This window comes from Schistocerca gregaria, chromosome 6 (assembly GCF_023897955.1).
Source record: "Schistocerca gregaria isolate iqSchGreg1 chromosome 6, iqSchGreg1.2, whole genome shotgun sequence".
Taxonomy (NCBI): domain Eukaryota; kingdom Metazoa; phylum Arthropoda; class Insecta; order Orthoptera; family Acrididae; genus Schistocerca; species Schistocerca gregaria.
In genome coordinates this window covers 452519896-452543801 of record NC_064925.1, presented here as the reverse complement: position 1 = coordinate 452543801, position 23906 = coordinate 452519896, and the positions used below count along the sequence as shown (strand labels likewise).

General features: G+C 41.0%; 2 protein-coding genes across 3 annotated transcripts in view; one reads left to right on the top strand and one right to left on the bottom strand.

Annotated features, from left to right (window-relative positions):
• LOC126278360 (RNA-binding protein 42-like) overlaps positions 1–23906 on the top strand; it is a 299697-nt gene that overhangs the window by 110287 nt on the left and 165504 nt on the right. The window lies entirely within an intron of this gene.
• The window catches only part of LOC126278362 (uncharacterized), a 46988-nt gene that overhangs the window by 834 nt on the left and 22248 nt on the right, over positions 1–23906 (bottom strand). For both annotated transcript variants that reach the window (XM_049978423.1, XM_049978424.1), the window contains exon 2: positions 11320–11535. In XM_049978423.1, coding sequence (XP_049834380.1) covers positions 11320–11535 — 216 coding nt within the window. The remainder of the gene's footprint in view (positions 1–11319; positions 11536–23906) is intronic.

The following is a 23906-nucleotide window of genomic DNA, read 5'->3' as shown; positions in this document are numbered from 1 at the left end:
AGAAACTAGAGAATAACCTTTACATGTAATTTTTATTCATTGTTTGTTTCACATGCCAAAGAAGCAAAACGATCTTTTCCAGTGCTTATGACACCTGTTCAACATAGTCATGCAGTTTTTGGTGTATTTGTTTCTTTTGGCATTTCAGACTTAATTACATTTTAGAATTTTGCTCCTACCTGATTATGAGTCACTACCAGGCTTTTTTTCACTCTTGTAGTTTCAGTTATTTGATACATTCTGCAATAAAATGACATAATAGTGTGTATTGCATGAAATACATAAGTTATGTGTTTTAGAATCCTGTATTCCTAACATAATATTGTGTGTTGGATGAAATATGCTAGTCATTTCGTTTTGAATCCTTACATTCCTCAGTAGGCACAGTTTCCAGTTATCACCCAGCCACTATCCAAAAGTCTAAGAATGTGGAGGAAAAATAAATTTTTAGACTTCATGGCTCTGCAGTTCCATCTACATGATCTACTACAATTCACCAACCTTTGTTGCAACACACTGGTGCCTGAAATTTAGATGCAGTAGGGTAGTGTCGATTCCAGATGCTGGTAAATTCAGAATTTGTATTGCATATTGTATTATGCATATAATGGGGGAAGCAGCTACGGAATTTCATTGCCAACTCATTACTATTTAGTTTAGAATGATTATAGGGGTAATGCAGGAGCAGGTTTAATAATGAGTAGGATAATAGGATTGCGGGTAAGCTACTACAAACAGCATTGAGAACGCATTATTGTGGCCAAGATAGATACGAAGCCCACGCCTACCACAGTAGTACCAGTTTATATGTCAACTAGCTCTGCAAATGATGATAAAATGGAAGAAATGTATGATGAAATAAAAAAAATATATTCAGATAGTGAAGGGAGACGAAAATGTAATCTTCATGGGTGGCTGGAATTCATCAATAGGAAAAGGTGAGAGAAGGAAATGTAGTAGGTGAATATGGATTGGGGGTAAGAAATGAAAGAGGTAGCCGCCTGGTAGAGTTTTACACAGAGCACAACTTAATCATAGCTAACACTTGGCTCAAGAATCATAAAAGAAGGTTGTATACACGGAAGAAGCTTGGAGATACTGACAGGTTTGAGATAGATTATATAATGGTAAGACGGAGATTTAGGAACCAGGTTTTAAATTGTAAGACATTTCCAGGGCCAGCTGTGGACTCTGACCACAATCTATTGGTTATGAACTGTAGATTAAAACTGAAGAAACTGCAAAAAGGTGGGAATTTAAGGAGATGGGACCTGGATAAACTGACTAAACCAGAGGTTGTACAGAGTTTCAGGGAGAGCATAAGGGAACAGTTGGCAGGAATGGGGGAAAGAAATACAGTAGAAGAACAACGGGTAGCTTTGAGGGACGAAGTAGTGAAGGCAGCAGAGGATCAAGTAGGTAAAAAGACGAGGGCTAGTAGAAATCCTTGGGTAAAAGAAGAAATATTGAATTTAATTGATGAAAGGAGAAAATATAAAAATTCAGTAAATGAAGCAGGCAAAAAGGAATACAAACGTCTCAGAAATGAAATCGACAGGAAGTGAAAAATGACTAAGCAGGGATGGCTGGAGGACAAATGTAAGGATGTAGAGGCATATATCACTAAGGGTAAGAGAGTACTGCCTACAGGAAAATTAAATAGGCCCTTGGAGAAAAGAGAACCACTTATATGAATATCAAGAGCTCAGATGGAAACCCAGTTTTAAGCAAAGAAGGGAAAGCAGAAAGGTGGAAGGAGTATATAGAGGGTGTATGCAAGGGCTATGTACTTGAGGTCAATATTATGGAAATGGAAGAGGATGTAGATGAAGATGTAATGGGAGATATGATACTGCGTGAAGAGTTTGACAGAGCACTGAAAGACCTAAGTCGAAACAAGGCCCTGGGAGTAGACAACATTCCATTAGAACTACTGATAGCATTGGGAGAGCCAGACCTGACAAAACTCTACCATCTGGTGAGGAAGATGTATGAGACAGGCTAAATTCCCTCAAACTTCAAGAAGAATATAATAATTCCAATCCCAAAGAAAGCAGGTGTTGACAGATGTGAAAATTACCGAACTATCAGATTAATAAGTCACAGCTGCAAAATACTGACGCGAATTACACTCCTGGAAATTGAAATAAGAACACCATCAATTCATTGTCCCAGGAAGGGGAAACTTTATTGACACATTCCTGGGGTCAGATACATCACATGATCACACTGACAGAACCACAGGCACATAGACACAGGCAACAGAGCATGCACAATGTCGGCACTAGTACAGTGTATATCCACCTTTGGCAGCAATGCAGGCTGCTATTCTCCCATGGAGACGATCGTAGAGATGCTGGATGTAGTCCTGTGGAACGGCTTGCCATGCCATTTCCACCTGGCGCCTCAGTTGGACCAGCGTTCGTGCTGGACGTGCAGACCGCGTGAGACGACGCTTCATCCAGTCCCAAACATGCTCAATGGGGGACAGATCCAGAGATCTTGCTGGCCAGGGTAGTTGACTTACACCTTCTAGAGCACGTTGGGTGGCACGGGATGCATGCGGACGTGCATTGTCCTGTTGGAACAGCAAGTTCCCTTGCCGGTCTAGGAATGGTAGAACAATGGGTTCGATGACGGTTTGGATGTACCGTGCACTATTCAGTGTCCCCTCGACGATCACCAGAGGTGTACGGCCAGTGTAGGAGATCGCTCCCCACACCATGATGCCGGGTGTTGGCCCTGTGTGCCTCGGTCGTATGCAGTCCTGATTGTGGCGCTCACCTGCACGGCGCCAAACACGCATACGACCATCATTGGCACCAAGGCAGAAGCGACTCTCATCGCTGAAGACGACACGTCTCCATTCGTCCCTCCATTCACGCCTGTCGCAACACCACTGGAGGCGGGCTGCACGATGTTGGGGCGTGAGCGGAAGACGGCCTAACGGTGTGCGGGACCGTAGCCCAGCTTCATGGAGACGGTTGCGAATGGTCCTCGCCGATACCCCAGGAGCAACAGTGTCCCTAATTTGCTGGGAAGTGGCGGTGCGGTCCCCTACGGCACTGCGTAGGATCCTACGGTCTTGGCGTGCATCCGTGCGTCGCTGCGGTCCGGTCCCAGGTCGACGGGCACGTGCACCTTCCGCCGACCACTGGCGACAACATCGATGTACTGTGGAGACCTCTCGCCCCAAGTGTTGAGCAATTCGGCGGTACGTCCACCCGGCCTCCCGCATGCCCACTATACGCCCTCGCTCAAAGTCCGTCAACTGCACATACGGTTCACGTCCACGCTGTCGCGGCATGCTACCAGTGTTAAAGACTGCGATGGAGCTCCGTATGCCACGGCAAACTGGCTGACACTGACGGCAGCGGTGCACAAATGCTGCTGCAGCTAGCGCCATTCGATGGCCAACACCGCGGTTCCTGGTGTGTCCGCTGTGCCGTGCGTGTGATCATTGCTTGTACAGCCCTCTCGCAGTGTCCGGAGCAAGTATGGTGGGTCTGACACACCAGTGTCAATGTTTTCTTTTTTCCATTTCCAGGAGTGTATTTACAGACGAATGGAAAAACTGGTAGAAGTCAACTTCGGGGAAGATCAGTTTGGATTCCGTAGAAATGTTGGAACACGTGAGGCAATACTGACCCTATGTTTTATCTTAGAAGCTAGATTAAGGAAAGGCAAACCTACATTTCTAGCATTTGTAAGCTTAGAGAAAGCTTTTGACAATGTTGGCTGGAATACTCTCCTTCAAATTCTGAAGGTGGCAGGGGTGAAATACAGGGAGCAAAAGGCTATTTACAATTTTTACAAAAACCAGATGGCAGTTATAGGAGTCGAGGGGCATGAAAGGGAAGCAGTGGTTGGGAAGGGATTGAGACAGGGTTGTAGCCTCTCCCCAATGTTTTCTATCTGTATATTGAGCAAGCAGTGGAGGAAACAAAAGAAAATTTCAAAGTAGGTATTAAAATCCATGGAGAAGAAATAAAAACTTTGAGGTTCGCCGATGACATTGTAATTCTGTCAGACACAGCATAGAACTTGGAAGACCAGTTGAACGGAATGGATAGTGTCTTAAAAGGAGGATATAAGGTGAACATCAACAAAAGCAAAATGAGGATAATGGAATGTAGTTGAATTAAGTCGGGTGATGCTGAGGGAATTAGATTAGGAAATGAGGCATTTAAAGTAGTAAAGGAGTTTTGCTATTTGGGGAGCAAAATAAATGATAATGGTCGAAGTAGAGAGGATATAAAATGTAGCCTGGCAATAGCAAGGAAAGCGTTTCTGAAGAAGAGAAATTTGTTAACATCGAGTATAGATTTAAGTGTCAGAAAGTCGTTTCTGAAAGTATTTGTATGGAGTGTAGCCATGTATGGAAGTGAAACATGACGATAAATAGTTTGGACAGGAAGAGAATAGAAGCTTTTGAAATGTGGTGCTGCAGAAGAATGCTGAAGATTAGATGGGTAGATCACATAACTAATGAGGAGGTGTTGAATAGGGTTAGGGAGAAGTTTGTGGCACAACTTGACCAGAAGAAGGGATCGGTTGGTAGGACATGTTATGAGGCATCAAGTCATCACCAATTTAGTATTGGAGGGCAGCGTGGAAGGTAAAAATCGTAGAGGGAGACCAAGCGATGAATACACTAAGCAGATTTAGAAGGATGCAGGTTGCAGTAGGTACTGGGAGATGAAGAAGCTTGCACAGGATAGAGTGGCATGGAGAGCTACATCAAACCAGTCTCAGGACTGAAGATCACAACATCATGAACACTCGAAACTTGGCACCAAATTTTTGAGATGGTGGTGATAATAATAAAAGGAGTAGTGGAAAGCAATCCATATTAACTCTCAGATGACATTTTTTGAAAAGATGAAGAAACACACTGAACCAACATTCATTTAAGTGTCAGTGCACTTTGTGAATAATGCCTCAAAGAGACATGAATTGTTTCCCATGAAATAATTACAAACAAATATAGTTTCAGGGATTGTGCACAAGCTGCCTACCAAAACTGATGATTGAAGATAATACGCTAGATTTGTAGGTTTTGGCACAGACGATTCTGGTGCATTATGAAAAACTAATGAACAATTTTCTGAGCTGCATTATGAGACATGATGAAACCTCGATAGCTCGTCCTACTTGTAATAATCCATCATGCAACAATTTTTTCAGTGACTGGGAAGGACCACTTCCTGTCGAACTTTGCCTCAGCAATGCACTATTAATGTTTGTATCTGGAGTGAGGCATTATGAAAACGTCACACTACTTGAATCAAATAATGAAGATGCTATTGCAGATAATTTGTTAATAGCCTCCTTACTTACACTTATACTGGAGATATTGATCGATGATGCTGATTTGTGTTTTTGTTTTAACTGGGTTTGTTGTTGTTCATTACATCTCCCCTCGACTGTTGTAATAGTCTGCCCCAGGTAAGACAGGCCACTTTTACATGGAATGTGGTACGCATTGAACTTTTGGAGATCTAGATCATCTTTAATATTGGGAATAAGACTTTCTAATGTAGTCAACAGGAGCAGAATACCCTGGATGCATGCTTCTGTAGGAGCCCACTAACCTCTCCAGATACTGGGCCAATATGAAGTAGATGATCAATTCTTTGCTTCTCTTTTTGTGTGTTGGTCTCAACCTCTCTTTCAGCCATTCTTGATTTTGATAGCAGTGCCCACTTAGGTTGACGATCTGAGTGCACATTCTTTGTAAGTAATTCTTCATTGTGGCCCTCCTAGTCTGTGTTAGTGTTCTATGTAACAAGAGTCTGTAGTACCTAATGTCTTTTTGATGACAGTGATGACTTGAGGATTGAAGATCGAGGACAGCCTGTGTGGTTTTCTGTATATGTTGTGACCCAGGGATCCATCTGGTTTTCTCGTAACTAATATATTGAAAAAAGGTAGCTGGTCACTTTTTTCAAGTTCCACCATGAATTTTTTATTAGGTTGTTCCCAGAAGTGGCCCTCTTTTTCAAGTTCCACCATGAATTTTAATTAGTGTGTATAGAGTTCAAATGTTCCAAGAACTATTAGACTTGTTTTTCTTCCAAGTTGTCATGCCACAAATGTGTTGTTTACACATTGATTTGATATTACCCAAGTTTACAGTACATTCTGATTAATGTCATTCCTTTTCTGTTCGCTATATGCATGAACCCCCCTCCCCTTCCTGCCCCCCCCCCCCCCCAAAAAAAAAAATCGTTCCACCACAGCCATTGTTATTTATCACTTCCTCAGGTGAAGAATGTTATACTAGTATGAGCTGCAAGGGTTATTTGGAAAGTAAGGTCCAATTTCTTAAAAAAACACGAATCATCACAAATGTTTTCAATAAACAGTTTTTATTTAATTCCTTGCTGGTTTCTCTACTTTTCTACATAGTTTCCAGATTTGTTTAAACATTTGTCATAACATTCTACAAGCTTTTGTTTCATAGACATCTGCCACATGTAAGGATAACCACTGTTTAAATACTAATTTCACTTGCTGCTGAGAAACTCCTTTAGGTAGTGGAACAAGTGAAAATTGCTTGGTGCCAAGTCTGGACTGTATGGTGGGTGGACAATCTGTTAGCACTCAAAAGATCTGACCAAATTTTGAGTGTGAATGGCAGCATTGTCATGCAGCAATGAAACTCCAGACATCAGGAGGCCAAGTTGCTTATTCTGTATTGCACATTGAAGTTTGGTCAGGGTTGTGCAGTAAGCGGCTGCATTTATTGTTGTCCCTTGCTGCATAAATTCGACTAACAATACTCCACATGTCTATTTCAGAACACAGTTGCCTTAACCTTGCCTATTGAGAGTGTCTGCTTGGCCTTCACTATGACTAGTGTTGTTGAGTGATGCCATTCTGTTGCCTGACATTTAGATTATGTGGTCATGTGAAAAAAACTCATGTCACCTCCACTATGACAGTGTTCTCTAAAAATTGATCACCTTCCTTCCAATTTAGGGCACAAGCCATTCTTCTCATTTCATGTTTCTCAGTAAGCAGCCTGGAAACTTATTGTGGGCACAATTCATAAATTGCAAGTTTTCAGAGTCAATTTTTGTGCAAAGTTGTTCTGCCCAAAATTGGAAATTCCAGTGCTAAAGTTGAAATTTTGAATTGCCAGTCTTCACTAATCTTTTAGTCTATGGTTTTGACCAAATCTTCTGATATCACTGATGGTTGGCATGATCGATCACGGTTCATCGTGGACATTTTTCTGTCTTTCCTTGAAAGTTTTTACCCCATGCAATACCCACGTATTGCGTTGGGGCTATACACCTCACTTTTCTGTTGATGAATTTCTGCTACTGCAAAGTTTGTTGCTGTCAGAAACTGAATCACTTGACTGTGTTTCCCAGTTAGCAGGTGGATTGATTGTTTTAAACATTTTGAACTGACACTGTAAACAGTACACTGTGACAACACCAATGCAAATGGTGTCATTTGACGAGTAAGGCATGCCAGAAGTAAGTGCGCGTGCATATTTCAGTGTTCACATGACATTTGATAAGCTATATGGAGATTTGAACCTCACTCTCTGAATAACCGTCACATACAATGTCTCTCAACTCTTAGGTCAAAACTATATGGAAAGATAATGAACTAATGGCTGGAACTGCATATAGATGTAAACAGTTTGTAGTGTGTAACATGGTACCAATTAAAAGTGACATTCACCGGTCTTGATGCATACATTATAACAGAGTCCATTGTCAGAACTGAGTTCTGGTTTAGAACCATCTGGCATCATCGCTTGCACACATTTGTACAGTAAGGTTATAATTGCTGCTCCTCCAGCACTCCATCTACATCTACATCTGTACTCTACAAACCACCTTACAGTGTGTAAAGAGGGTACTTTTCTCCCTCCCTGTTTCAGTTAAGAATGGTTTGCAGGAGGAATGATTGCTGGTAAGCGTCTGTGTTGTCTATATACAGGAGGAAGCAGTGTAGTGGTTGATTCTTTTGTAGTAATGTACGCTCTCTGCAATTTAACAGTAAACCACACAATGATGCAGAACACCTCTCATGTAACATCTGCCGTGGGAATTGGCTGAGCATTTCCATGATTCATTCACACTTAGCAAATGAACCTGTAACTAAACAGCCACTCTTCTTTTTTTCTTCTCTATTTCCTTTATCAAACCTGTATGGTATGGATCACAACTGGTGAGCAGTATTGAGATATTGGTCGAATGACGGTTTTTTAAGCTACATCGTCTGTTAATGGACTACATTTTCTAAGGATTCTTCCAATAAATCTCAATCTAATATTTGCCTTACCCACTATTAATCTTATGTGGTTGTTCCACTTCAAATTTCTCTGTATTCATACTGTTAGATATTTTATGGAAGTAACTGCTTCCAGTGATTGTTCTGTAATCATGTAGTCACACTATAAAGAGTCTTTCTGTCTGTGTGTATGCAATACATTATGTTTATTTATGTTGAGGTTCAGTTGTCACTCCCTGCACCAAGTGTCGATCCTGTGCAGGTCATCTTGCATTTTGCTACAGTTTTCTAGTGTAGGACCTTTATATATAGAACAGCATCATCTGCAAAAAGTCTTGTCAAATTTCCAATGTTATCTACTAAGTCACTTACATATACTGTGAAAAGTATGCTGTGTTCTTGAATTGTACATTTCACAGGCATAATTGGTGGCATTACTCATGAATATTCTGGCAGATGCATCTCCTCAAATTATGCTTTGCAAATAATACTTCTTGTGGCAGATTTATGCAAATTTCTGCTACTTGAAGACCCAGTTTCTTCAAAGTATATGTCTGTGGGGATAATTTTCTGCCAATTAACATAACATTTGTTGTGAAACTCATATTGTACTTTTATTCATCAATCTGAACACTAAATTCTGCTGCACTGTACGTTAAATACATGTCTGCAAGTCCTTGTAATATGTAATGCTCTATCATTGACATTTGATCATGAACTGCAGACAGTGGCAAACTTCATTGTTGACACATCACAGACTGCAGCCGATAGGCACTTGGTGCAGGGAGTGGCAACTGATCCTTAACATAGACAAATGTATTGCGAATACATAGAAAGAAGGATCCTTTATTGTATGATCATATGAAAGCGGAACAAACACTGGTAGCAGTTACTTCTGTAAAATATCTGGGAGTATGCATGCGGAACAATTTGAAGTGGAATGATCATATAAAATTAATTGTTGGTAAGGCGGGTGCCAGGTTGAGATTCATTGGGAGAGTCCTTAGAAAATGCAGTCCATCAACGAAGGAGGTGGCTTACAAAACACTTGTTTGACCTATACTTGAGTATTGCTCATCAGTGTGGGATCCGTACCAGGTCGGGATGACTGAGGAGATAGAGAAGACCCAAAGAAGAGTGGTGTGTTTCATCACAGGGTTATTTGGTAAGCATGATAGTGTTACGGAGATGTTTAGCAAACTCAAGTAGCAGACTCTTGAAGAGAGGCGCTCTGCATCGCGGTGTAGCTTGCTGTCCAGGTTTCAAGACGGTGCATTTCTGAATGAGGTATCGAATATATTGCTTCCCCCTACTTATACCTCCCGAGGAGATAACGAATGTAAAATTAGAGAGATTCGAGCACGCACGGAGGCTTTCCGGCACTCGTTCTTCCCGCGAACCATACACGACTGGAACAGGAAAGGGAGGTAATGACAGTGGCACGTAAAGTGCTCTCCACCACACACCGTTGGGTGGCTTGCGGAGTGTAAATGTAGATGTAGATGTAGACTGTTGTGTGTTGTTTCCCACAGTAGCACTATAAACATCGATGCAGCAAGCAGCAGTCTCTTACAGTATACAAACAATATAAAAATCCACATCTGATATGCATTGCTCATTTAAGACCTTTAACCACCTGAAATACTCATTTCTACCTACTGGTTTTTGCTCTTAAAATAATAATAAGTTTAGGATTTTCTCCCATCTGTATAATTTTAACCTTAAGGCTTTGGGACAGCCTGTGTGTAGAAAGGCACTGCCCTGGAATCTACAGAAAATAATAATCTAATTATCCTATTGGATTTAGGGTGCAATGGAGAGAAAAGCTCGTAGATAAATTTCTGTAGACAGTTGCTAAAACACATTCTGCTCATTAGTAGTTGTAGGAACCATGCACTACTCTAGTTCGCGTTGTTTGGTGTTCAACCTAACCAACCACCAGCTAAATATTTACACATGGAAGAATATAAAAATCATGATCAGTGCAATTCATATGTCGGTAGAAAAAGGCTATCTTCAACTTGTACAGAAACCAGACTACAGGTACACAAGTCCAGGGACATGAAGCAATGCGGTAGGTAACAGTAAAAAAACCAAGGACAAATTTGGAAAGGGAATTAAAGTTCACAGAGAAGGGAATTGAAAATTTTTGCTGATGAGATTGTGATATTCTGTGAGTTGCCAAAGGTGATGCGAGGTCAGTGTAAAGTAATGGATAGTGTCTTGAAAAGAAATTATAACATGAACATCAACAGAAGTGAGAGTAGTTGAATGTACTCAAATTAGGCTATGCTCAGGGAGCAAAATTATGAAATGGAATGAGACCCTAAAAGTAGTAGACAAGCATTTCTATTGGGGCAGCAAAATAACTAATGACAGCAAAGTGAAGACAATACAAAATGCAAACTGGCAATAGCAAGAAAAGTGTTTTTGAAAAAGAGAATTTTTTTAACATCTATTATAAATTAAGAAGCCTTTCCTGAATATATTTGTCTGGAGTATAGCATTTATGGAAGTTACACGTGGACAACAAACAGACAACATGAGAGAGGAATAGAATTTTTTTAAAAGATGAATGCTGAAGATATGAGGTGTTAACAAATGAAGAGATACTATATGGGATTGGGAAGAAACAAAATTCATGGCACAACTTGACTAAAAGAAGGGACCAGTTGATAGGACACATCCTGAGGCACCAAGGAGCGGTTAATTTGATAACAGAGGGAAGTGCGCACCTGTGTGTGTGTGTGTGTGTGTGGGGGGGGGGTGCATGTGTGTGGGTGTGCGTGCGCGTGTGCATGGGGGTGGTTAAAACTGACTAGAGTGACCAAGGTTGAATGCAGGAAGCAGATGTAGGTTGCTGTAGGCATGGAAAGAGAAGAGCCTTGCACAGGGTAGATCGGTGCAGAAAGATGAATCAAAATCATTTTCAGACTAAATACTACTACAACAACAGTGTACAGTTTTCAGAAATGTCAACAGTGAATTGCTCTGAAACTATAGGATTGGAACTTACTGTAGGTCAGAGACCAGCAGTTATGGTGGGTTTTGCAGCACTATTACCTGTGACACAGGCTGTTCTGACTGTGGCTGTGGCTCGCCTGCAGGCAGGACAGGTGCAGGCAGGTAGAGCACACTGAAGGGCATTCCGCCGGCCCCCCAGCCACGTGATACGAACACATCGCGCTTGCCAGGCAGTGCAGGTGGCGGCATCGCTGTTGCCGCTGCCGTCCACACGCACAGCCATGCCCACACCCACTGTGCACAACGCCGCCTCATCTGCAACACCGTAGGCACATCTTGAGACTAGAGTCTGCAACCCTGCCACCAGTTCTGATGAGCTCCTCTGAGGCGGTTGAAGCCAGCGATACCAAATGAGAATTCATCTGAGCTGTATCGACGTGGCACATGATATCACATGTAAACAAAAAGAAAGTAAAGAAAACACTATTTCAATGTAAAGAATGCTTCAGATAATGAAGTTTTTATTGCCTTGATCACATGTAGGTACACTGGATTATAGTTTCGACGGGACTAAGCTGCCACATTCAGATCTGCAAAGATGTAAAAGTAAGAAAAATATTTACAGTGTTGTAGTTGTAATCATAAATTAACAATTTCACGTAATTTGTTCTTGACATATGCACAGTGTACAGATTATGAAATCCTGCAGTGTGATGAACTACATGTTTGTTTTTGTACCGTCGTAATTGGCTATGAATTTGAAATAAAGCACAGTTACCTTTATGTTAGTTGTTATAACAAGTATACAAATTAATTCCACTATACACCTGAGATAACAGTTCATTATTATAAAAAGACAGTAGAATATTAAAAAGTATAACTGTGTCCTCATGCGAGACAGACCTCATCGAGAGGCTGAGTCATAAATGTGTGGCACATCAAGAATTGCAGCAGAGGTCTGGGTTGGTGCCGGCTACGTACTACCACATACCAGTCAGGCTAACAGACTAATACAGAGAAGGACCACCAGATGCCAACAGTCTCATGAATAATAATAAATGTTTTGGAGAATTTTTTTATATGTATATGTAACAGTATTTGAGAGAATGCAATGTGAATCATTTAAAATGGAGTTTGGTGCAATTTGAGCCAAATAAAATGGAAAATACACTAGGAAAAATATTTCATCAATTCTTAAGATAAGAATAAGGCAGTTAACATTAAACATTTGTTACAGGCTAAATGAGTGACTTAAATGGGACACAATCTAAATTACAATATGAGAATCATTATTTCTTTTCTGTTGTTTGACCTGTTCATGTATCATGTCACAGTAGGACATTATACAAAGAGTTGGTAGACAGTATGCTACTTTATATTTTATTGTATAGATAAAAATCTACTCACCAAGCTGCGGCAGAACACACATATGAAGAGTTGTTGTAATTGGCAAGCTTTTGGAGCCATTGGCTCCTCCTTTGGGCAGAAGGGTTGAAGGGGAAAGAAGAAGGGCAAAGGAAAGACTGGAGAGGTCAAGGAAAAGGGGTAGATTTAGGGAAAGTCACCCAGAACCACAGGTCAGAGGAAACTTACCATACAGAATGAGACAGGAAGACTGATATTTGGTGACTGCATTGGATGAGATATGCTGATCGGCATGACTACCACCAAATTATCAATTAGGATGAATGGGCGTGGGGAGAGGGTGTATACTGGCAACTCGCAATATCCTGTTGCAGAGCATGCTCTCCTCATGACATTTGTGACCTCGGCACCTGTTTCACCACATGCGCCATTTAGATTCTTCCCTCAGACACCGATTTTTCAGAACTCTGCAGGTGGGAACGAGTACCACAACATGTCCTTGGTTCTCACCACCCACCCAGGTTTTCTTCACTGTAACTACTCTTTGCTTCGCTCTGTTTTAGTTTTCTACATCTTTCAGTGTCTTTCCCGTCTATTTTTCATCAGCCCCTCCCATCTGTGTTATGTACAATGCACTTAGCTTGTCACTCTTATTAACTTGTGCACGATGGTTTAGTAGTAATCTGTCTTACATATTACCCTGTCTTCCATCTATAATCTCTCAGGTTTTCAAATCTCATTTGATGCAGTCCCCAACAATCAGTCTTTCCTTGTCATGCCATATGGTAAGTCTCCCCTGAGCTGCAGTTCGGGGCGACTTTCCCAAAATCTACCCCTTTTCTAAGACCTGTCTAGTCCTTTTCCTTCACCCTTCTTGCTTCCCCTTCAACACTTCTGCCTGAAGAAGGAGTCACTGGCTCCTGAAGCTTGCCATTCACAACAGTCTTTTTATGTGTGTGTTCTGCCACCTCTTCGTGAGTAGGTTTTTTATCTATCCTGTTAAATATTATAATATGTTTTATATTACTTTGACAGTCATAGAAATTCGTGCTTGACAGCTGGTTGTTTACTCAAAGAAGTCTTTGAGTAAAATGAAATATCAAGCAGCATACTTCTACCAATTCTCTAATATGACAATTGTTCACATTATAGGACTATGGCAGAATGCCTACATTTACAACTTGTAATATCATGTATTACACTCTTCATCTCACAACAGACATATTGAAATTTCCACTTATAGAGCCATTTTACATATGTTTAATTGTAATGCATATATCAATAAACAGTATATGGCATAAAAGTAATAGCATCTTGGCATATTACAGTAATGGGTATCAGAAGGAATATGCCATAACCTTGGGTCTGGGTTAATTATTTGGGATGGACACTTACATATTTCACAGTGAACACACACACACACACACACACACACACACACACACACACACGCGCGCGTGTTTTTCTTGTGTGGTGATAATGCTGTGATATCTGAAGCAGAGAAATAATGGAAGACAATTGTCCAGTGGTATAAATTTGGTTTATCAATGATTATGATGTCGTGTAATGTCTAGGTAACAATTGAGCAGTGTGATTATCGAGATGTGCTACTGTAATAATTTGCAGAGAGATTCTATAACACTTGCTGGCTTTATAGAGAAATATACAGAAAAAGCGCTCAGGGATATAAGGACTTACAAGTGAGAAAAATGGCAGGTACAGAACTACTAACGTACATTATATGTTTACATTCCTGTGTTAGGACAAAACCACAAAATTACTGTCAATATTTTGTAAAACTTTGTCCAGCCTAGATACAGTTTTTTTTGTGTGTGGATTTAGCTAGAGACAGGCACTTAGGGCAGTGGTCTTATAGTTACAGCATGAAACAACACACCATGTCGTAGTGAGAAACTGTTTCTGAATAAATGCAATAAAACCTCATATCTGTATTCTTTTTCAGAGTTTGGGTTATGCCAATATGTGGATTGAGCATACTCAGAGGTCTAGGTAAGGTTGAATGGCGATAGTTTGAATAGAATGTTATGGTGCTTATGTTGTGCTTAATGAATTTTGATGAATTGTTTATATCTGCCATGTTGATGATGATGATTGTCTGAACTGATACTCATAATCAAAGGACTGAATTAATGTATTTCTCTTGTAAAAAGTTATCATTTAGTTCTTGATGCTGTAATAATAACCATGTCTGCAGACTACTTTAGAGACTTAGGTTCACCTTGCAACACAAAGAACTAATCTTCTTACTGTTGAAACATGTTACAGCAAACTGTCATTATCAGTGCTTCCTTCTTTACTTAAAACTGGAAAATACAACATATGTACCTAACAAAAATTCATGTTAACTGCAGGCTACTAGTAAGAGGCAGGAAAAATAGGTACTTGCATTTGGAAGTTGGGGGAATTTGACGCTGGACCATGTGAGGAATAATACAATAAAAGATAGTGGCCAACAGAATAATTGACACAATAGAAACAAATGGCGATTGTGGCTTGTTCATTTAGAAATGCTGAGTTGCAACATGTGGCCAAAACTAATTTGGAAGTGACCTCCATAAGCGAGAAGGAAGAGAGGCTACCTGCAAAAACATGGCAGGATGTGTCCTGTCAATCAGTTCCTCCTTTTAGTCGTGTTACACCATAAATTTTGTTTCTTCCCATTCCAGCTCATTACCTCTTCATCAGTTAACCCATCTGATCTTCAGCATTCATCTTTAAAACAACTTTTCAAAAATTTCTGTTCTTCTCTCAACTGTTTCGTTTATTGTCCACAGATTTTTGCACTCCAGAGAAATATATTAAAGAACAACTTCCTAATTTATATGAGAGGTTAATAAATTTATCTTTTTCGGAAATGCTTTTCTCGTAATTTCCAGTCTGCACTTTGTATTGTCTTTGCTTTGGCCGTCATCAGTTATTCTGTTGCCCCAGTGGAACCTGATTTAATTTGAGTTGCTTTACTTCTGTTGATGTTCATCTTATAACCTCTTTCCTAGGCACTATCCTTACATTGCTCCAGCAAGGAGAGTGGCTGAAGAGAGAGAAGTAGAAAATGGGAAGCGAGAAGTGATGACAGCCCTAAGTATCAATTGCAGTATGATGAAATACAACATATTTCTCATAGTAATTCTTGTAATGAAAATTAGTCCTAATTTTTTTTATATCTTTTGTTATTATTGGCTTATTCTCAGGAAGTGAGAAGTGGTGATAGCCCTAAATATCAATTGCCGTATGATGAAATGTGTGTGTGTGTGTGTGTGTGTGTGTGTGTGTGAGAGAGAGAGAGAGAGAGAGAGAGAGAGAGAGAGAGAGAGAGAGAGAGAGAGAGAGAGAGCAGTTCAGAAAACAAAAGTTAAGAAACAAAATCCAAAAGATTTACCAGAACAAGCAGAAGAACAGATAATCTTGATTAAGTACCGAGCACACAACAGGAATATAATCATTCTGTGTTGGAAGTTCAATTTCCCCGCCCCCAAAAAGTACTGTGCCCCTCTTCCTGTGAGGTAGTAACATGCAGACAAGGACAAGAAGTATGAGAAAAACTGCAAATAATCATCAGATAAGGTAGCACTGTTTTAAATATACTGGTGTATTCTGGAGGATGTAAGATACTATCTACATCTGGCCATTCTGATTTATGTTTTCACTAATTCCCTAAATTACATCCGACAAATACCTGAATGGTTCCCACTACAAGACAATAGATTGATTTTCTATCTCATCCTTGCCAAACTATACCTCAAATTATGTGCCTCTATAAATTAATTTTTTTCTGTTAAGGATTTACCAGCTTTCCAATCACCTTCATAAAAAATATCATGTTGTTATAGATGGCAAGATATGTTCATTTGAAACAGATCCTGAAGAACCCAACCTTCTAGAGAAAATGCTAATCATCACTGACAATAAATGTAGAATGTTTTATCCCTCATTTTTCTCTCAATAACTGTTACACTACTGGCCATTAAAATTGCTACACCAAGAAGAAATGCAGATGATAAACAGGTATTCATTGGACAAATATATTATACTAGAACTGACATGTGATTACATTTTCACGCAATTGGGGTACATAGATCCTGAGAAATCAGTACCCAGAATAACCACCTCTGGTCGTAATAACGGCCTTGATACCTCTGGGCATTGAGTCAAACAGAGCTTGGGTGGCGTGTACAAGTACAGCTGCCCATGCAGCTTCTACACGATACCACAGTTCATCAAGAGTAGTGACTGGCATATTATGACGAGCCAGTTGCTCGGCCACCATTGACCAGACGTTTTCAGTTGGCGAGATATCTGGAGAACGTGCTGGCCAGGGCAGCAGTCGAACATTTTCTTTATCCAGAAAGGCCCGTACAGGACCTGCAACATGCGGTCGTCCATTATCCAGCTGAAATCTAGGGTTTCGCAGGGATCGAATGAAGGGTAGAGCCACGGGTCGTAACACATCTGAAATGTAACGTCCACTGTTCAAAGTGCAGTCAATGTGAACAAGAGGTGACCGAGTCGTGTAACCAATGACACCCCATACCATCATGCCGGGAGATACGCCAGTATGGCGATGACGAATACACGCTTCCAATGTGTGTTCATCGTGATGTCACCAAACACAGCTACTACCATCATGATGCTGTAAACAGAACCTCGATTCATCCGAAAAAATGACATTTTGCCATTCATGCACCCAGGTTTGTCGTTGAGTACACCATCGCAGGCGCTCCTGTCTGTGATGCAGCGTCAAGGGTAACCGCAGACATGGTCTCCGAGCTGATAGTCCATGCTGCTGCAAATGTCGTTAAACTGTTCGTGCAGATGGTTGTTGTCTTGCAAACGTCCCCATCTGTTGACTCATGGATCGAGACGTGGCTGCACAATCCGTTACAACCATGCGGATAAGATGCCTGTCATCTCGACTGCTAGTGATACGAGGCCGTTGGGATCCAGCATGGCGTTCCGTATTACCCTCCTGAACCCACCGATTCCATATTCTGCTAACAGTCATTGGATCTCGACTAACGCGAGCAGCAATGTCCGATACGATAAACCGCAATCGCGATAGGCTGCAATCCGACCTTTATCAAAGTCGGAAACGTGATGGTACGTGTTTCTCCTCCTTACACGAGGCATCACAACAACGTTTCACCAGGCAACGCCGGTTAACTGCTGTATGTGTAAGAGAAATCGCGTGGATACTTTCCTCATGTCGGCACGTTGTAGGCGTCGCCACCGGCGCCAACCTTGTGAGAATGCTCTGAAAAGCTAATTATTTGCATATCACAGCATCTTCTTCCTGTTGGTTAAATTTCGCGTATATAGCACGTCATCTTCGTGGTGTAGCAATTTTAATGGCCAGTAGTGTACAAACCACTTTGCGTTTTCTACATATAAATAAAACATAACCAGTTCCTGATGATACAAGTGTGCTGAAACATGTTTGGCCAATATTAGGATTACTTGTTTGCATAATCAAAAGGAACTCAGTTTTCATAATCCTGTGAAGGAGTTAAATTCAATATAAAAAAACGAGGTTAAAGGTCATGATGCAGGATCCTGTTAAAAAGATTTAAAAAAAACAGCCTCACACTCAAAAAGATTTCTCTCAATAAATTTAGTGTGGATGTGGACCTAAGCAAAAGCAGCTTTCCTGATTATGGTTACAAATATTTTTTTATATATTTTCTGGTCTGATTTAAATGGACCTAAGACTTTTTTGTATTCTAGTTTTTCACATTAGAATTTTCTCACATGCAACATTTTGACATCCAGTTTTTCGCTCAGGATGCCGACTTCTCGTCCATATGAGTTTCCTGCGGTTGGAACTGCCTACCGACTCTTTCGTACTGTGTTCATATTGCGAGCTTTTCATATGATTTCGTGTGTTTCATCTCCTGTACTTATGCGACACATTTAAATTCAGTAATGCGTGAATAAATAGCCGTCAGTGATGATGGCGAGTCGTCTCGAATTTCACACAATTTGTTTTTGATCTGTGCTAGTGCTTACAATTTCAGATGTAAATGTTTAAGAATAGCGTAAAACTCGCTTCTGCTCATTGTCGACGGGAACAACGACGCGTCATATACGTTTTAAATATTCCACAGAAGCGGTACAACAATACTACCTACAACACAAAAGTTGTTTAACAAAGTTTTTCTCTGTAAGAGAAATTTACTCGGCTTAAAATAAAATAGCATACTACCACTCACTGGGGCTAATTTTTCAGCCTTTTCCTTCTGCATCCTTCAATGTAACTTTATACAGGGGCAAGAGCGTTAATTTTATCACGTAAAATAACATTTGACTCATTGTAGATGTTTATAATCGCTTTTCACCTAAGTGAATAACAGACAGAAGCTCTTGAAACAAAGACCAACGCATTTTCGCAACTGTATTTATCACCGAGATACAGCAGTTTGCTTAATTTTTAGCAGATGAAACTATTGTAATTTTTGTGTGCCATAATAGCAGATCTGTATGAGAGAAATTCACGTCCAACCAGATGTTGTGATCACTTAGTCTTTCCTGACGCGCAGAACTAATAAAAAGCGCTCTTGTCTCCGGCCGGGTGAATTCCTCGGAAGAGTGCATCGCTTCGACGAGTGTCACTCCTGTGATCTTTTGGCGATGTGACTATGCTAGAAGTCGATGGGAGTCACACGCGTCGAAACGTCATGCCTCATCGTCGACGAGCTCATGTAGCAAAAATCCGAGCTCTTTTTATTAAACCGATTTAGGTCGTGGTTTCTCTTATTTACTTATAGCATGTGCAATATTATTGTCATGTTCTGCCAAGCACCGATGGAAAATTCAGTTGATGTTATGAAGTTGTTGTTGTTGTTGATCAGTGTTCTTGTTGTTCCTGTTTCTACACATTTGGGGCGAGATGCACGCTATCCTGGAGGAGCAGAGGCGTTGTAGATACCTGCAAAGGCAGAACAATTCACAAAAACCATTTCAGTAATTACCACAGATTACTGTAACTTCCCAGACGTATCAAAATTATGATTCTGTTGTATTAAAATGCAGCCATGACGGACCACTACATTCCTGGCCAGTGGAATGTACGAAGGTCACTCCAAATTAAATGCACAATATTTGTTTTAAACATCCAATTTGTTCTTTGCATCTTTGCTATTTTTTACAGTATATTGATACGTTTTTTAGACACTCTCATTTTCCCACATGACCTCCGTCCACACCAACTGCCTTACGCGTACGTGGAACCAAGGCCTGTATACCTGCGTGGTTTGCAGACTGTCGTGATCTTCACATCCCTTCCCCGAGGGGACTCTTTCAGTTTACCGAAGAGGTGTTAATCACGTGATGTCAGATTAGGGCTGTAGGGTGGCTCTTTCTGTGTTGCCCACCAAGCATTGAGATCTCGGGGGTGGTTTCGTCACTGAACACATGTGGCCGGGCGTTGTTATGCAACAGCACAACATCGAGTTACTGCCGATGTTGTCGGATGCGACATATGTGAGCATGGAGGTTTTTAAGGGTTGCCGCATACGGGTCAGAATTGATAGCGGTTCCGTGTCGCATGGTGCTCACAAGCAACAGTCCTTTTTTTTTTTTTTTTTTTTTTTTTTTTAACCATTACTTTCGTGCTGAAGGCGCAGCTTTGAATTTCTTCTACTTCGATGAGTTTTCATTACACCTTTACAACGACTGCCTTTTCGTCTCCGGTTCAAAGTAGTGGAAATAGATTTCATTCACTGTCACAGTTTTTGCAATGAAGTCGTCTCCACAATTCTCGTACTGACCCAAAAGTTCGCTGCAAACTTGTCTCTCGTGTTCCTTTGTGAGCATCGATCAACATTCGGGGAACCCACCTGGCGCAAACCTATTTCATCTTCAGCTGTCTCAGTATTTTGAAGACTCGCTTCTCCTCTTTTTTCTATAATTGACAGTTGGTTGATTGTTATGCGTGCGTCAGCCCCTTTCAGATTGTGTATACACTGCCCATTGTCGGGAGTCTGTGCAGTGTTCGTCTGGCGGTGCGTGGGAGGTCCCGTGTATTGGCACTCAACAGGTAATCTGCTTGCCCAAGTACTAACTGTACTGCGATCAACAACGTCATCCCGATACATCATTTTCACTCTCTTGTGAATGTTTGTCACTGACTCGCTCTCACAACTCAGGGACTCTACAAGAAGTTGCTTCAGATGAACATCAAGCCGAGCAGCTACGACAGTGCAGCTTACGGAAACAGATTGAATTAAATTTGAATACAAGCGGAAAGAACGTTGCTATTACCCCCAGGACTAACAAAGATGTAAAAGACAAATTGGATTCTTTTGGGGTGACCTTCGTAAATTACGAGGTGCGATTTCAGCAGATGAAAATTCAGGTTTCTGTATGTCCAGCTTTTCATAGATGGCTGTGGGACTCGGCTGTTCGCTACAGCTTGCAATCTCTCAGACATCTAATTTCGAAACTTATTTTATTTGGGTCACAGTTTCGGCATTTTACTACGCTATCTTCAGGCTCTTCCACCTCCGTTCTGGTTAAAACGGGGGCCAACATTCAAATACCGCAGAAATGTGTTGAAGTGATCGCCATTTTTTTTTTCAGTCTTCTGACTGGTTTTATGCGACCTGCCACGAATTCCTCTCCTGTGCCAACCCCTTCATCTCAGAGTAGCACTTGCAACCTACGTCCTCAATTATTTGCTGCATGTGTTCCAACATCTGTCTTCCTCTACACTTTTTACCCTATACAGCTCCCTCTAGGACCATCGAAGTAATTCCCCGATGTCTTAAAAGATGTCCTATCGTCCTGTCCCTTCTCCTTTTCAGTATTTTCCACATACTCCTTTCTTCCTCCCCCCATGAACCATGGACCTTGCCGCTGGTGGGGAGGCTTGCGTGCCTCAACGATACAGATAGCCGTACCGTAGGTGCAACCACAATGGAGGGGTATCTGTTGAGAGGCCAGACAAACGTGTGGTTCCTGAAGAGGGGTAGCAGCCTTTTCAGTAGTTGCAGGGGCAACAGTCTGGATGATTGACTGACCTGGCCTTGTAACATTAACCAAACGGCCTTGCTGTTGTGGTACTGCTAACGGCTGAAAGCAAGGGGAAACTACAGCCGTAATTTTTCCCGAGGGCATGCAGCTTTACTGTATGGTTAAATGATGATGGAGTCCTCTTGGGTAAAATATTACGGAGGTAAAATAGTCCCCCATTCGGATCTCCGGGCGGGGACTACTCAAGAGGACGTCGTTATCAGGAGAAAGAAAACTGGCATTCTACGGATCGGAGCGCTGAATGTCAGATCCCTTAATCGGGTAGGTAGGTTAGAAAATTTAAAAAGGGGAATGGATAGGTTAAAGGTAGATATAGTGGGAATTAGTGAAGTTCGGTGGCAGGAGGAACAAGACTTCTGGTCAGGTGAACACAGGGTTATAAACACAAAATCAAATAGGGGAAATGCAGGAGTAGGTTTAATAATGAATAAAAATTATGAGTGCGGGCAAGCTACTACAAACAGCATAGTGAACGTATTATAGTGGCCAAGATAGAAACGAAGCCCATGCTTACTACAGTAGTACAAGTTTATATGCCAACTAGCTCTGCAGATGACGCAGAGATTGAAGAAATGTATGATGAGATAAAAGAAATTATTCAGGTAGTGAAGGGAGACGAAAGTTTAATAGTCATGGGTGACTGGAATTCGAGAGTAGGAAAAGGGGGAGAAGGAAACATAGTAGGTGAATATAGACTGGGGCTAAGAAATGAAAGAGGAAGCCGTCTGTTAGAATATTGCACAGAGCATAACTTAATCATAGCTAACACTTGGTTCAAGAATCATAAAAGAAGGTTGTATACATGGAAGAAGCCTGGAGATACTAAAAGGTATCAGATAGATTATATAATGGTAAGACAGAGATTTAGGAACCAGGTTTTAAATTGCAGGACATTTCCAGGGGCAGATGTGGACTCTGACCACAATCTATTGGTTATGAACTGTAGATTAAAACTGAAGAAACTGCAAAAAGGTGAGTATTTAAGGAGATGGGACCTGGATAAACTGACTAAGCCAGAATTTGTACAGAGTTTCAGGGACGGCATAAGGGAACAATTGACAGGAATGGGGGAAAGAAATACAGTAGAAGACGAATGGGTAGCTCCGAGGGATGAAGTAGTGAAGGCAGCAGAGGATCAAGTAGGTAAAAAGACGAGGGCTAGTAGAAATCCTTGGGTAACAGAAGAAATATTAAATTTAATGGATGAAATGAGAAAATATAAAAATGCAGTAAATGAAGCAGGCAAAAAAGGAATACAAACGTCTCAAAAATGATATCGACAGGAAGTGCAAAATGGTTAAGCAGGGATGGCTAGAGGACAAATGTAAGGATGTAGAGGCTTATCTCACTAGGGGTAAGATACATACAGCCTACAGGAAAATTAAAGAGACCTTTGGAGAAAAGAGAACCACTTATATGAATATCAAGAGCTCAGATGGAAACCCCGTTCTAAGCAAAGAGGGGACAGCAGAAAGGTGGAAGGAATATATAGAGGGTCTATACAAGGGCGATGTACTTGAGGACAATATTATGGAAATGGAAGAGGATGTAGATGAAGATGAAATGGGAGATACGATACTGCGTGAAGAGTTCGACAGAGCTCTGAAAGACCTGAGTCGAAACAAGGCCCCGGGAGTATACAACATTCCATTAGAACTACTGATAGCATTGGGAGAGCCAGTGCTGACAAAGCTCTACCATCTGGTAGGCAAGATGTACGAGACCGGCGAAATACCCTCAGACTTCAAGAAGAATATAATAATTCCAATCCCAAAGAAAGCAGGTGTTGACAGATGTGAAAATTACCGAACTATCAGATTGATAAGTCACAGCTGCAAAATACTGACGCGAATTATTTACAGACGAATGGAAAAACTGGTAGAAGTCGACTTCGGGGAAGATCAGTTTGGATTCCATAGAAATGTTGGAACACGTGAGGCAATACTGACCTTACGACTTATCTTAGAAGAATGATTAAGGAAAGGCAAACCTACGTTTCTAGCATTTGTAGGCTTAGAGAAAGCTTTTGACAATGTTGACTGGAATACTCTCTCTCAAATTCTAAAGGTGGCAGGAGTAAAATACAGGGAGCGAAAGGCTATTTACAATTTGTACAGACCAGATGGCAGTTATAAGAGTCGAGGGACATGAAAGGGAAGCAGTGGTTGGGAAGGGAGTGAAACAGGGTTGTAGCCTGTCCCCGATGTTATTCAATCTGTATTTTGAGCAAGCAGTAAAGGAAATAATAGAAAAATTTGGATTTGGTATTAAAA